This window comes from Scyliorhinus torazame, chromosome 18 (assembly GCF_047496885.1).
Source record: "Scyliorhinus torazame isolate Kashiwa2021f chromosome 18, sScyTor2.1, whole genome shotgun sequence".
NCBI classification, from domain to species: domain Eukaryota; kingdom Metazoa; phylum Chordata; class Chondrichthyes; order Carcharhiniformes; family Scyliorhinidae; genus Scyliorhinus; species Scyliorhinus torazame.
The window spans coordinates 74,677,749-74,693,959 of NC_092724.1; the positions used below are offsets into that span (position 1 = coordinate 74,677,749).

General features: G+C 45.8%; 1 protein-coding gene across 9 annotated transcripts in view; it reads left to right on the forward strand.

Annotated features, from left to right (window-relative positions):
- LOC140395308 (uncharacterized) overlaps positions 1 to 16,211 on the forward strand; it is a 242,710-nt gene that overhangs the window by 154,786 nt on the left and 71,713 nt on the right. For 8 of the 9 annotated variants that reach the window (XM_072482912.1, XM_072482917.1, XM_072482919.1 and 5 more), the window contains one exon: positions 15,751 to 15,849. The exons of the other annotated variant lie outside the window; for it this stretch is intronic. In XM_072482912.1, the coding sequence (XP_072339013.1) occupies positions 15,751 to 15,849 (99 nt within the window). The remainder of the gene's footprint in view (positions 1 to 15,750; positions 15,850 to 16,211) is intronic. 9 annotated transcript variants of the gene reach the window in all.

Genomic DNA, 16,211 nt, shown 5'->3' on the forward strand with positions numbered 1-16,211 from the left:
CGTCACTCTCATTGTGTTCCTGCAGGTCTCACTCTTTACACTACCGTCACTCTCATTGTGTTCCTGCAGGTCTCACTCTTTACACTGCCGTCACTCTCATTGTGTTCCTGCAGGTCTCACTCTTTACACTGCCGTCCCTCTCATTGTGTTCCTGCAGGTCTCACTCTTTATACTGCCGTCACTCTCGCTGTGTTCCTGCAGGTCTCACTCTTTATACTGCCGTCACTCTCGCTGTGTTCCTGCAGGTCTCACTCTTTACACTGCCGTCACTCTCATTGTGTTCCTGCAGGTCTCACTCTTTATACTGCCAGCGCTCTCACGGTTTTCCTGCAGGTCTCACTGTTTATACTGCCGTCACTCTCGCTATGTTCCTGCAGGTCTCACTCTTTACACTGCCGTCACTCTCATTGTGTTCCTGCAGGTCTCACTCTTTATACTGCCGGCACTCTCACGGTTTTCCTGCAGGTCTCACTCTTTATATTGCCGTCACTCTCCCCGTGTTCCTGCAGGTCTCACTCTTTATACTGCCGTCACTCTCGCTGTGTTCCTGCAGGTCTCACTCTTTTTATACTGCTGTCACTCGCTGTGTTCCTGCTACTGGTCTCACTCATTATTCTGCAGCCACTTTTCCTGCAGCTGGTCTCACTTTCTATTCAGCCACCACTCTCGCTCTGTTTCTGCGACTGGTCTCCCACTCTTTATCTGCAGCCATTCTGTGTTCCAGTGCCTGGTATCACTCTATATACTGTCGCCACTCTCACTGTGCTCCAGCAAGTGGTCTCGCTCTCTATACTGCCGCCAGTCTCATTGTCTTTTTGCAACTGGTCTCTCACTCTTTATACTGCAAGAAGGTTAAAGTCCAACAGGTTTGTTTCAAATCACTAGCTTTCGGAGCACTGCTTCTTCCTCAGCTGAACCTCAAAAGCGAGTGATTTGAAACAAACCTGTCGGACTTTAACCTGGTGTTGTAAGACTTCTTACTGTGCTCACCCCAGTCCAACGCCGGCATCTCCATATCATGGCTACCATCTTTATACTGCAGCCACTCTCATTGTGTTCCAGCGACTAGTCTCACTCTTTATACTGCAGCCACTCACTGAAAGTGAGACTAGAAGCCGGAACAGTGAGTGCCTGCAGTTTGAAAAGTGATACCAGTCGCTGGAACACGGTGCGAGTGGCGGGAGGGAAACCGGTCTCTGGAACACTGCAAGAGTGGTGGCAGAATAAAGAGTGAGACCAGGCCCAGAAAAAGTGTTCTGACTTCTGGTCTCACTTTCACTGTTTCTGGGGCCTGGTCTCACTCTTTATTCTGTTGTCACTCTCACTGTGTTCCAGCGACTGGTCTCTCACTCTTTATACTGCTGCCACTCTTCACTGTGTTCCAGAGACTGGTCTCACTCTTTATACTGCTGCCACTCTTCACTGTGTTCCAGAGACTGGTCTCACTCTTTATACTGCAGCCACTGTCACTGTGTTCCTGCTTCTGGTCTCACTCTATACTGCAGCCACTGTCACTGTGTTCCTGCTTCTGGTCTCACTCTATACTGCAGCCACTCTCACTGTGTTCCTGCAGGTCTCACTCTTTATACTGCTGCCAATCTCACTTTTCCAGCAGCTGATCTCACTTTTTATTCGGCCACCACTCTCGCTGTGGCCCTGCGACTGGTAGATATGGCGACAGAGGTCAATCTGGCTTGTAGAACTTGAGAACTAGAGTTTTTTCCTAGTGACAGAAATTGAAAAGTAGAGAGCTTATGTCAAATGTTGATGGTAAGAGACTTCCTGTACTGTATGCGGTTATGATCCATGTACTAAGCTTCAGTGGATCTGGAAAGGGTGGAAAGAAAATGCAAAAGATATTCCAGAATATTTAAAAAGAATGAATAGATTGTGTCTTAAAATGTGATCTTCTAAATTATGATGTTTTGATCGAATGACATGGTGGCACAGTGGTTAGCATTGCTGCCTCACAGCACCAGAGTCTTGGGTTGCCTTGGCTGACCCTCTGTGTGAAGTTTGCACGATCTCCCCGTATTCACGTGTGTTTCCTCTGGGTGCTCCAGTTTGCTCCCACAGTCCAAAGATGTGCAGGTTAGGTGGATTGGCCATGATAAATTGCCCTTAGTGTCCAAAAAGGTTATGTGGGATTACGAGGATACGGTTCGGGTCTGGGCCTGGTTGGTGCAGACTCGATGGGCTGAATAGCCTCCTTCACTGTCGGTATTCTATGATCCTAGACTAAGGGACCCTGTTTCAGCTTTTGTGGGCAAGAGGCCAGCAATAGCCAATTGTCATCAAAAATCCAATGAGGAAGTCAGAAAGATCATCTTTATCCAGAGAATGGTGGGAATGTGTAACTTATTACTCCGCGGAGGGAGTGATTGAACGAGGGGATGTTACTCAAGCATATGAGGGAGAAGGGAATGGATGGCTATGATGTGGAGTTTGATCAGGAAGAATGAGGAAGGAATGAGTGGAGCGTAAACACGATTCAGTGGCTGCACCTAATGACTTCTTTCTGTGGTGGACATTCTATTCTACGTTAATCAGTGTTCAGACGCACATGTGGTTTTCTTGGTGGGGAACTTTATGCAATTCAGCTACAGTATTTCCACATTCGGAGAGGGCTCGAGCACTAACTGCCTATCAGATTGTATAAGTTCCAGCGATATATATATTAAAATACATGGAAATGACTAAAGAAACAACCTGTTCAGCCCAACCAGCTCATCTCAACATTTACCCTACACATGAACGAATAATTCAAACCTGATTTAACCCACACTATTCCCATATCTCTTTCCTTCATTCAGCTATCCATTTTAGTGTTGAATGTTGACCTTGCTTTTGCCCCAAATCACTGATCTTGCATGTGAATTCCACAGCCTCAAAACTCCTCATAAAGGAGGTGAACCAAATTGCTCACATTTATCTTTGTACCTCTGGCTCCTTGTTCCTCACCTACTGAAAATTAATGGTTTTTATCTACCCTATTCTGTCCATCTGTGCAGCCTTTCAAAGGGTTGACTGCCTTGCTGGAAACCTATAACACTTCCTAAGGGAGAAGAGAAAAGAGATGAGACGCACTGACAATTGCGTGGACAATTCTCTTGGGCAAAGAAGATAATAGAGTAATTAAAATCTGCTGGAGCCAGAGTTCTAGGTAGCTCCTTGAGATGGTTAAAATTACCTTGGCTTCTCTTTTTAACCATATTTATGCATATTTTTGATGAAGTAATAAAGAATTGTATACGTCAGGCACATAGAAGATTGTATAGCTGGAAGGACATTGCAAAGGGACATAAACAGGTTGAGTGAGTACCAGAAATGCGACAGATGGAGTTAATTTGAGGTTTTTACATTTGTGGGGCGGCAAGGTGGCACAGTGGTTAGCACTGCTGCCTCACAGCTCCAGGGTCCCAGGTTCAATTCCGGCCTCGGGTTACTGTCCGTGTGGTGTTTGCACTTTCTCCCTGTGTCTGCCTGGGTTTTCTCCGGGTGCTCCGGTTTCCTCCCACAGTCCACAGAAGTGCAGATTAGGGGGCAGCACGGTGACGCAGTGGTAGCACTGCTGCCTCACAGCGCCGAGGTCCCAAGTTCGATCCCGGCTCTGGGTCACTGTCCGTGTGGAGTTTGCACATTCTCCCCGTGTTTGCATGGGTTGCACCTCCACAACCCAAAGATGTGCAGGGTAGGTGAATTGGCCACACTAAATTGCCCCTTAATTGGAAAAATGAATTGGGTACTCTAAAAAAAAATTTTTTTAAGAAGTGCATGTTAGGTGGATTGGCTATGCTAAATTGCCCTTAGTGTCCAAAAGGTTAGCTGGGGTTACTGGGATAGGATGGAGGTGTAGGCTTAAGTAGGGTGCTCTTGACTTCCGCTTGTGACCATGGAGTGATTGGTCACATAAAGGGCTGTTCCTGTTCAAAGTCACAGAAAAGGGCTCTTTTTACCCAGATCTGGGTGGAATTTTAATGAAAAGGCGTAGGTGAATGTTAGAGGAGTAGTTTATCCCTGGAATGGTATGTCTTCTGATAACCGGACACGGCAGAAAACAGTGAGAGGTTTGGCTGGAAAATTGAAACTGTCTTGTGCTTTACAGACCGTCTCTTCCAGCATGCATGCGGGGGAGGGGCAAGCTGTAAGGCCCCAGATACAGGAACTGATGACTTTTGTCAAGGAGGAATTCCATAAACAGAGGAAAGAAATGCATGAGGATCATGCAAAGGCCATTGCAGAAGCAGCAGCACCCCTAAAGAGTACTTTGGAGCGGATGGAGAGGTGTTTGGGGAGGCAGGGGTCACAGATTCGGGAGATTGAAGGAGTGACCTTAGACCACAGCGATCGTGTGGTGGCTCTGGAGGCGGATGTAGGGCTCCTAGAACATACAGTGCAGAAGGAGGACATTCGGCCCATCGAGTAGCATGGTAGCATAGTGGTTAGCACAATTGCTTCACATCTCCAGGGTCCCAGGTTCGATTCCGGCTTGGGTCACTGTCTGTGCGGAGTCTGCACATCCTCCCTGTGTGTGCGTGGGTTTCCTCCCACAGTCCAAAGATGTGCGGGTTAGGTGCCCTTCGTGTCCAAAATTGCCCTTAATGTTGGGTGGGGTTGCTGGGTTATGCTGATGGGGTGGAGGTGTTGACCTTGGGTAAGGTGCTCTTTCCAGGAGCTGGTGCAGACTCGATGGGCTGAATGGCCTCCTTCTGCACTGTAAATTCTATGAGTCTGCCCCAACCAACTTATGCCCTCACTTCCACCCTATCCCCGTAACCCAATAACCCCTCCTAACCTTTTTTGGTCACTAAGGCCAATTTATCATGGCCAATCCACCTAACCTGCACGTCTTTGGACTGTGGGAGGAAACCGGAGCACCCGGAGGAAACCCACGCTGACACGGGGAGAACGTGCAGACTCCGCACAGACAGTGACCCAGCGAGGAATCGAACCTGGGACCCTGGCGCTGTGAAGCCACAGAGCTATCCACTTGTGCGACCGTGCTGCCCTTTGTAAAACGTTGAGGGCAAAGATTGAGGGGCAGGAGAATACCTCGAAGACGGAACCTGCGAATAGTGGGCCTGCCTGAGGGAGTGGAAGGTGTGAGTGCCACGAGGTGCGTCTCGAGGATGCTGGTGGGACTGGTGGCAGACGGGGTGCTAGATAAGGCACCTGAAGTGGACCGAGCGCATAGGCATCTGAGGCAAAAGCCTAGAGCTGGGGAGCCGCCGCGGGCAGTGATCGTGAGACTCCATAAATTTGTGGAGAAAGAGAAAATTCTATGGTGGGCCAGGGAGAAGTGTAGCTGCGACTGGGAAGGAAATGATGTCCGGATCTGTCAGGACACCGGAGCTGAGTTGGCAAAACGGCGGGCAGGTTTCAACAAGGCCAAGGCGGTGCTGTACCGGCGGCAGAACACGTTTGGGGTGCTCTATCTGGCGAAATTATGGGTGACATTCGGAGGCCGGGAGTATTATTTTGAGACCCAAGAAGCGGCCGAAGACTTCATTAAGGAGCATAAACTGGGGGAGAACTGAGTGGACAATGCTTGGGAACCGGGTGTAATGGCCGGGCGCACGTTTGAAGTGGGTATAGGGATTAGGGGATTTTTGCCTTTTTTTGTGGGGGGGGGGGGGGTTCTGTTCAACGTTGAGTTTGTAAGGAGTTGTTCCCATTCTCCCCCCCCCCCCCCCCCGTTTTATAAGACTGTTTGTGTTTAACATCTGTTTGTTTGCTTTTGGAGAAGGCTGCCTGGAGTTCAGGAGAAGTCCTTGTTTGGGTGGGGGAGGTGTTGCTAACTTTTGCCTTAGTTTAATTGCTCTGTTTTATCCCCTTTGCTCTTGAGTCGACAGGTATCTTTCTGATACCGCCTCGTGGTTCAAGTCCAAGTAATGATCAATAATCCAATACACCGCTTAGTAAGATTTAAATCAAAGCACATTTATTATACACAGTAATCACTACTCATGTATACATTCTACGTCTAAGCTACTTCTACGACTAACAGGCCAATACTTAACTTGGAACTGGCCCACCAGGTCAGGGAATCGAATTGCCTTTTGTTCGGGTTCTGAGCCTGCGGGATTCGAAGTTGGTGTAGATTGGTAGCAAGGAGTGCCTATCTCGTAGTGAGCGTTGAAGTAAGACTTACTCTATTTCAGTGATGGCTGGACCGGTCACTGTCAAGGGTTGGTTCGCGTTGCTGAGTGACCCGGTCAAGCAGAGAGCCGATTTGAACTTGGGCTTGATTCTTATAGTCCCCAGGGGCTTCCCGCCTTTCAGGGCGGACCCTGTACCTGGTTCCAAGTGATTGGACTTTGTCCCAATCACTTGGTTCGATTTTCTCCAATGTTGGAGCGGTTCCCTGATCGATGGGCGGTCTTGAGGTGGTCGTTCACCTCCCATTGTGTAGACTTCTGCTGGCGCCACAGAGTCTGGTTTGGCTTTATATTTCTAAAGGTTGCTCATTGTTCCCGGGGATTGCTCATTAATATGCAGATGGCTGGTGTTTTGTTATGCTGATGGTTGCCGGTATCAATCTTGTCTGGCCTTTCCAGAGGTAAATACACACTCAACCCGCAGCTGCTCGTTTGTGTCCTGTTGGCTGACTTTCCCATCAGCCTTTGCCGTTCGCCATTTTAAATCGGGAGTTAGCCATTCTAAATCGGGAGTTAGCCATTTTAACTGGCTACAGAGGGTAAGGCCAGCAGGAGGCCTTCTTCTTGGAGCGGGGAGGGGGGGGGGGGGGGAGAAGAGGGACGGGAGGTCATTAGGATGTGCCTTTGGGCAGGGGCAGCCGCGCTAACCGGTTATGCTGGTGAATGGAAGTGAAGTGGTGGGGAAGAAGGCCAAGAGGGGTGGGGGGGTGGGGAAGAAGGGGAAAATCCAGGGGCGGAGGGGGGGGGGGGGGGGTGTTTCTGCAATGCGGCAGGGGGTGAGAGATGATATGGTCACGGGTGAAGAAAGGGGCCATCTGGGATGGGCTAGGTGCAGAGTGGAATTAAAGGGGCAGGGGTTAAGTGGGGAAGATGACGGACGGTAGAGGGGATTGGAGGAGCGTGCCTCTGGTAAGGATGGTAACGTGGAACGTCCGGGGACTCAATGGCCGGTTAAAAGGTTGCGGGTGTTCGCGCACCTCAGGAGCTTGAAAGCGGAGGTTGCCTTTTTGCAGGAGACACACCCCCGTGTGAAGGACCAGGTTGGGTTAAGGAAGGGGTGGGTCGAGCAGGTTTTTCACTTGGGGTTTGATTTGAAATTGATGAGTATGGCGATTTTAATGAGCAAAAAAATCGGGTTCGTGAGTGCGAAGGAGGTGAGGGATCCAGGTGGGAGATATGTGATTGTGAGTGGGGTATTGGAAGGGGCACCGGTAGTGTTGGTAAATGTGTATGCCCCAAATTGGGATGATGTGGGTTTTATGAGGGGGTTGCTGGCAGCAATCCCGGATTTGGCCATGCACCAGTTGATCATGGGAGGAGATTTTAACTGTGTCCTGGATCCGAGGATGGATAGATCGAGCCCCAGGACGATGGGTAGGGTACGAATGGCAAGGGAGTTGGGAGTGGTTTATGGAGAGGATGTGTATGGTGGATCCATGGCACTTTCAGAACCCAGGGTGAAGGGAGTATTCCTTCTTTTCACACGTCTATAAGGTGCATTTGAGGATTGATTACTTTGTAGTGAGTCGGGAGATTTTGGTTGGGGTGCAGGGGGCAGAGTATGCGGGGATAGTTAACTCCGACCATGCACCCCACTGGCTGGATGTTCGGTTCAGTACGGGACGAGAGCAAAGGGTGGAGGTTTGACTCGGGGTTGTTGGCAGATGGAGGTTTTTGTGATATGGTGCGGTTGGCGATTAGGGATTATGTGGAGTTCAATCAGAATGGGGAGGTGTCGGCGGGCATTTTTTGGGAAGCACTTGTCCGGGGAGAAATTACCTGATTTACGATTTGTGCGAATAAGGAAAGGAGGGCAGTACATGACCTTCTAGTGAGCGAGATAGTGGAGGTGGACAGGGAATATTTGAGGGTGCCCACCGTGGAGGGATTGGCGAGGAGGAAAAAGTTGCAGGGCAATTTGACAGGCTGACAAACTGGGAGGGCGGTAGGGCAACTGTGTAGGGCAAGAGGGGTGCAGTACGAGTATGGGGAGAAGGCGAGCTGCATGCTGGCGCACCAGCTGCGGAGGCAGGCTGCATCCAGGGAAATATTGAAGATCCAGACTGGGGCTGAGAATGTGGTGTCAGAGCCAGGGAAGATAAATGAGGCATTTAGAGAAAATTACCAGGGACTTTATGAGGCAGACCCAGGAGGAGAGGCGGGGGACATGTAGTTTCTGGACGAGCTGGAATTTCCCAAGGTGGAGGAAGCAAAGAGGCAGGCGTTGGAGGAGCCCCTGGGGAGGTGCTGGATAGTATCAGGGGTATGAAGTCGGGAAGGTCCCTGGGCTGGATGGCTACCCGGCAGAATTTTATAAGGAATTTGTGGCGGACCTGGCACCACATCTGTTGGGGGCATTTAATGAAGCACTGGAGAAGGGGCCGTTGCCGGAGACGATGAAGCAGGCAGTAATCACACTAATCCCCAAAAAAGGGAAGGATCCGGTGGAATGTGGGTCGTCTAGACCCATATCACTATTGAACATGGATGTGAAAGTATTGGCTGAGTTGTTGGCGGGGAGGATGGAGGATTGTGTCCTGGGGGTGGTTACAGATGATCAAACAGGCTTCGTGAAGGGCAGGCAGCTCGCAAGTAATATCAGACGGCTGTTGAATGTGGTGATGAATCCGTCGAGAGCTCTGGTACCGGAGGTGGTGGTGTCCATGGACGCGGAGAAAGCATTTGATCAGGTGGAGTGGGGGTACTTGTTCGAAGTTTTGGGAAGGTTTAGGTTTGGGCCGAGATTTGTGGCATGGGTGCGGTTACTGTATTTGGCGCCAAGAACGAGGGTGAGGATGAATGATATGAGCTCACAAAGCTTTGACTTACACAGGGGTACGAGGCAGGGGTGCCTGCTGTCGCCGCTGCTGTTTGCGCTGGCCATAGAGCCATTGGCGATGGCTCTCGGGATTTGAGGTTGAAATAATTGGTGTTGGAGTAATTAGTATTGAATCATTACATTTTTTGTCACATCTAAATGGAACTCCTGATGACAAGGTTTTAAATGTTTTACAGACTATTTTTGTACCATTTCTAAAATAGTCTTAATCTTTAATTGTCCTTGATTCATACATGATAAATTTAAATAGTCATTAGGAGCTTTTGTGATGAAGGTTTCCTTTGTCAAAATGTCATTCTTTGAACAGAATTCGACTAAAAGTTTCAACTTCTCAGTACTTTTTGATTTCATTTTTGCAGTAACCATCTTCTGACAAGATGCTTCCCAAGCCCCTATTCCTCTGGTTAAGCATTTATCTTGGCCTCTACTTTCCCACCATTATTTCTTCATACTTTAATCTTTTTTACATTAATTTTCAGGCCCTGAGCTTTCACCACTTTACTCATTCTATCCGTTAGTATCTGTAGATTTTCTGCTGTGCGAGCAGTTGACCTTCACCAATAGACCTCCTCGACATGTTTGGCAGGGAATCCAGAAGAGGGCATAATTTTGAAAATTTTGACTAGACCTTTTAAGAGTGAAATCAGAATAATCTTTCACTCGGAGATTAGTGGATATCTTGAACAAATTCCCAAAAAGGCTGTGGAAACCATGGATCAATTAAAGTGATCAAGACTGAGATCAAGGATTTTGTTGGTTATCTCGACATGGAGCAAAGACAAGTAGTTGGATTTGAGGTACACGTCAGCCATGATTTGATTGAATAGCGAAGCAGGCTTGAGTGGCAGAATGATCAAAAACAGAAAAAATAGTCAGCAGGTCCAGCAGCACCTGTGGAGCAGGAAGAGCAGTGTTTCTGGTCGATGATGCCCTTCATCAGACCTAAGGAATGATAGAATTGAGATAGGTTTTCAGCAATTGAAAGGGGTTTTGAGCAATTGAAAGGGGAGAGGTTGGGTTGAGCAATGTGCAAGGCCTGTAATAGGGTGGAGGGCAAGAGAGATTAAATAACACAAGGTTTTGTGGTAACGGCTAAAGAAACAAAAAATGTGTCCAAATGATGGTGTTGGAGGAAGTTTGTGAGACTGCAATGTCAAGTGGTCCTCAGGAAAACATTCTTGCGATTGGCTCAGTCCTTGCCCACGGAGCAAATCATGTCCCTTTTGAAATTTTTCGATGTTTCTTCTTGTTTAAGTTTCATCAGATCTTTTGAGAATGGATGTGCTGTAGATAATGTTTTGTTGCATGTTGCTTCCTGGTAACCTGGTTAGTGAAGCCTAGCGAAGAGGTAGTTTGAAAGCCCCGTTAAACAGATTCACCTTATTAATCAGGAAATGTCACACATAAAAGCACAGGAAAACCTTGCAGCTGACCTGACATTGCAAATTCTAATACCCAAATTGGGCTGGATTTGAAAAATATTGCGTTTGCTGTAGTTGGCAGTTTTCCTTCATTCTTTCCATGGGATGTGGTTATCACAGGCTGCACCGGCTTTTGTTGCCCACCCCTAATTGGCCGGCTTGCTCAGGGTCAACCACATTGTTGAGAGTCTGGAGTCATACATAGGTCAGAATAGATTTGGACGGCAAATTTCCTAAAGGACATGAGTGAACCGGATGGCTTTTTACTGCAATTGATCGCCATTTACAAGACTTGTTTTCAATTACTAATTTATTAATTACTTAAGTTCCACCAGCTGCTGAAATGGGATTTGAACCCATGTCCCCAGAGCACAAGTCTGGTCCTCTGGATTAAGAGTCCAGTGGCATTACCACCACATCACTGTCTCCCCATAAAAACTCACATTCTTTGGTCGTGCCAGTTTCAGAATGATGTGCCCCATGCGCACACTCAAATAGCTTCTCCATATCGTTCACCATTCTGTTTGCTTTTTTGGTCGATTCTGTACGTGATAGATGTGAACATGTACTTGGAAAGTTATGCCAAAATAGGAAGGACAAATCATGAGGATCAGTGCAATTAGATTCAGAAGGATTTGCATGCTGAGGTAACCAAGCCACAGAAGGCTCAGATAGTTTGTTGCTGGAGTTTCACAACCATTTCACCTGTAGTGTTCCTCACTCCCCTGACCAGACAATGAGTTTCAATTTGAAAACTTTATTTCAGCTATAGCAGTGGAGCTAAGCATCCATTAGAACGATGGAGGTTATGGGGTGACCTTCTAGAGGTCTATAAGATTATGAGGGGCATGGATAGAGTGGATGGGCAGGCACTCTTTCCCAGGGTGAAGGGGTCAGTCACCACGGGGCATAGGTTTAAGGTCTGTGCGGCAAGGTTTAGAGAAGATGTGCGAGGCAGGTTTTCTTTCCAGAGGGTGGTGAGTGCCTGGGACGTGTTGCAAGGGGAGGTTGGGGAAGCAGATACATTAACAGCATTCAAAAGGCATCTTGACAAATACATGGATAGGATGGGTATAGAGGGATACGGCACAGGGAAGTGCTGTGGGTTTTGGCCAAGGTTGATATCATGACCAGTACAGGTTTGGAGAGCCGAAGGACCTGTTACTGTGCTGTATTGTTCTTTGCTCTTGGGTGGTCCCCGATCATAGAAAATACAGAGTAATTATATATTTGCTTATCTTTCAAGTAAATAACATACATCAATCAAAAGAATAACTAATAATTAGGATTACATAAGGTATAACATATGAGTATAATAACTAATCATAATCTGGGCACGTACATTTAATTATAATATTGGCAAGCGTGTATCTGTCTCCAGTTATCTGTTAACTGCTAGACATGAGTAAAATAAAGATATGCCTGAGCTGTGGTGTGCCCTACTCCCCTTTCATTGTCTCGTGTTCCTGTAAGGCATACCAGCTGTATAATGATGAATTTTTTTGTGTGTGAATTGTGTGACGCTCTATAATTAATATATCATGGGGCCTTGTATCAGTAGACTGAGGTGAAGCAACTGGTTTTGAAGGGATGGAAGTGTTCCAGGAGTAAATCCTTAGCAGGATTATGCCTGTCAGAAGTACAGAGAACAGATGATTTGGTCACCGGGAGAGTTTAACCTTCCTTTCTCTAGTTTAGCTGGGTTCTTGTTTTGTGTTCTGCTGAATCTCACCTCCCCACACCTTGGACAGTGCCTGTCCATTTTTGAGATCTAGGCAAGCTTTCAATTATGTCACATCATTTCTAAATCTACTATTATATTGTTTTCCTATATGTTAATAATTTGAGTCCCCAAATGTCAGTAAAACGGCTTTTTAAGTGAAAGGTATTAGTGCCGGTAGGCATTTTATTTTGAACCATTAGTCTTTAGCATAACTAGAATTTCATTATTCAGACGTTTAATTATTTAATTCAAACCTATTAAAAACATGATTTATATTTATAAGCATAGACCTGGGTGCACAGAGCTTGATTTCAGAATTCGAAGATGATATTGTGAGGAGGATAGTGATAGACTTGAAAAGGATACAAACAGGTTGGTGGAACGGGCAGACATGGCAGAAGAGATTTAATGCAGAGAAGTGTGAAGGAGTACATTTCGTTCAGAAGCATGAGAGGCGATGCAAAATTAATGGAACAATTCTTATGGCAATTCAGGAGCAAAGGGAGGAGCAGAGGGATCTGGGTGTACATGTGTATAAACCATTGAAAGTGACAGGACAGGTTGAAAATGGAGTTACTAAATTATACAGACTGGGGGGGATCAGCTATGATCATAATGAATGGCAGAGCAGGCTCGATGGACCAAATGGCCGCCTCCTGCACCTATTTTCTATGTTTACAACCAACTTGTCATATTCCCCTATGTCCCATCGCCAGTTAGGTCTCTGACCAGTCTGCCGTGTGGGATGCCATAGAATTTACAGCGCAAGAGGAGGCCGTTCGGCCCGTCGTGTCTGCATCGGCCCTTGGAAAGAGCAACCTACTTGTGCCCACACCTTCACCCTGTCCCAGTAACCCAACCTAACCTTTTGGACACTACGGGACAATTTAGCATGGCCAATCCACCTAACCACATCTTTGGACTGTGGGAGGAAACCGGAGCACCCGGAGGAAACCCATGCAGACACGTGGAGAAAGTGCAAACTCCATACAGACAGTCACCCAAGCTGGGAATTGAACCTGGGTCCCTGGCACTGTGAAGCGACAGTGCTAACCACTGTGCTACCATGCCACCCATTTGTAGTCAAATGCCTTCTGAAAATCCATGTAAACAACACCCCTACTCTTGTACACAATCAGCACAAAACGTGTAATGAAAATAAGAGTTTACAGAGACCATACACAGCAGTGGATATTACATCTGCTCTGCACCCCCCCCCCACACAACTCCCCTCTATCCCCCCCCCCCCCCAGTGCAGCCGGACTGGATTGGCGTGCCCCCTTGTTTCTATGTTTTTGTGCAAAGAGTGTTTAGGATCTGCAATGCACACCTGAGGGCGTGGTGGAGGTAGACTCGCTTGTGACTTTCAGAAGGGAATGAGCATCTTATGACAAGATAATTGCAGGGCTGCAGGGAAAGGACAGATGAGTGGGACAAGCCAAAATGTATAAAATCTGTGGGAAGATCAAACTGTTCTGCCTCTTTTCTTCATCAGATATTTCCAACAACCTTGCTTAAATGGAGAACCCTTGAAATTTGAATAATACAGTCCAACTGTAAATTTCCACTTAGTTTCTTATTAGTTGGTGTTTTGTTAACCCAAGATCCTAAATGGTGGTATCATTCAGAATATAATTTACTAACTGATTGAATAATACATTTTCAAAGTCACATATGTAACATGCTGTTTATACTAAACAAATAGCAGTCCTTGAATATATTATTTAACTTTTAAGACTTTTATTATAACAAATAAACTAAAGGCAGCATTGACTAAACACTATTTTGTAGGCAACTTACACTTCAAACTACAGAAAAGACCCCCTTTTAACTTTTAAAATAACCACAAATCTCCCTGTATGGTTATAGTTTACTTTGTATCTTAAGTGGACTCGTCATTTTTCAAGAACCAGCCCAAAGCTATTATTTGCTCCTGATGGCTGGCTTCCTTCCCTTTCCCAGCCAGTTAACTTCTAATCCCTAACAGAAGTTACCACGTAGATTCCACCTCTCTGCTTAAGCTAGGCGAATGTTCCAGTCCTGTTTACATCCTCATGAACTTGGTTTCTTCAGCCCAAACACGAGCCCCCACCTGCATTTTGCATGTTGAACAAGAGACTGGTTGCGTCGCTCCCTCTCAACGGCCAAGGCAGTATGAATCACATGGGCCCTTTATGAATCACATGGACCCTTTATCAAAGTAGTTAGCTATCTTCTAACTCCCCCCAAAACTCCATTCTATCTTGGAATTAATTAGTTCAAAGCATAACTGTTTATAAAGCTTGAGAGTCCTATGTGTCCCTGTGAGACTTGGAGACTAGCAGTCTACCCAAATTCACATATGCCCTTCCCATTGTCTGTAGGTGTGAACATCATGCACCTTCTTCCTGGTAAAACAATGGGGCCTCACTCTCCCCATTGCAACTAAACCACCAGGGATTGACATTGAGCAGAATTTAGTCTTCACTCCTCCATTTTCCTTTTAAACTAAGCAGTTCCAAAGCTTAAACTTATACTTTTTGTATTTGTCCCATATGTACATTCTTTTCAGCAAAGTTATCTCGGTAGAAATTCTGATATTTTGCAAGAAGCACAGTTGCTGATCCTAACCATGGTTTTCCTTGGGTTTCATGCTAAATGATTTTCAGTAGAGGATAGATGGAGTTTAGAAACTGCAGCTTCTCTGAATGGACTATAAGTTTGCCGGTTGGAAAACTGCAGTTAACTTCAGTTAACAGACTGGGGAAGCACAGCCGTTATAAATAAAGCATTCTTGGGGACTTTCCTTAAACAAAAATGTTACTTTACAGGTAATCCAAACGACCTCAAATAAAAACAACGTTCTGGAAATTTGCAGCAGGTCTAGTGCACCTGTGGAGAGAGAAACCGAGTTAACATTTTGGGTTGATAGCATTAACTCTATTTCTCTCTTCACAGATTCAGCTAGACCTGGCAATTTCCTGCATTTTTCTGTTTTTATTTACAGTTATAGGTATGTTTGATCCTATGCCCCTGTCTCCTGTTTTAAAACGCAATTAATCCTATATCTATGATCCCTGGTTCTTTATTTCTAAACCAATAGAAAGAATCTGCTTCTATCTACACTATTCATAATTTTAAATACTTCTATTGTATTACCCTTAATCTGCATTGTTGGAATGAGAAAAATGATCCAGTTTTAGTCTGTCCTTGTATTTGTATAAGACCATAAGATATAGGAGCAGAATTAGACTATTCAGCCTATCGAGCCTGCTCCGCCATTCGATCATGGCTGATATGTTTCTCATCTCCATTCTCCTGCCTTCTTCCCATAACCCCTGATCCCTTATTAATAAGAAATCCCCTAATTAATCAAGAATACAAGATTTGTGATTGAGTTGTTGCTACCTACAGGGCTACAGACCAAGAGCAAATCTCATACTAGACAGTGTCCTAATAAATTGTACCCTCTCTAAAGTCCCAATAACTTTCCTATATGTGAAGTCCAATGCTGCACACTGTACTCTGTTTGAAGTCTTTCTAAGGTTTAAGCTAAATGTTCTGAGCATTTGAATGTATAGCTGTGAGGCTGTGGAAAATTTACACTGGCCCTTTGTCTCATTATACCAGGTGATGCCTGATATCTTCGTGCACCCACACTTGCAAGTCTTTCCTCATCATGGACTGCAAGGGATGCAAAGCCATGTCACGATGCACAGGGGTTACCAGGTAAAGACCTTGAATTTAAGGAGATGCATTTAAAGCAACTAGCAGAGGTGTGCAAAACATTTGCCCGTCAAACTATTATCTTTAAATTCAGGATTTCTAATTCTTTCACTAAAGACTTTACAAAGTCAAAATGTTTCACTCCGGAAGAAGCTCCATAAAGCTGTCTGCGTGTACATAAATACATATTTGGGACATACACACAAATTTTGTTATGAATTTGGCCTTCTGACTTATTATAGTTATTGAATATGAAAGTCAGTTTTCTTGAATTGAAATGACAGGTTTACATCTCATGGGTGCAGTATTATTCATGGAATAAGCTATTTCCTTAAAATGTACACGTTATAATTTCAAAATCTATC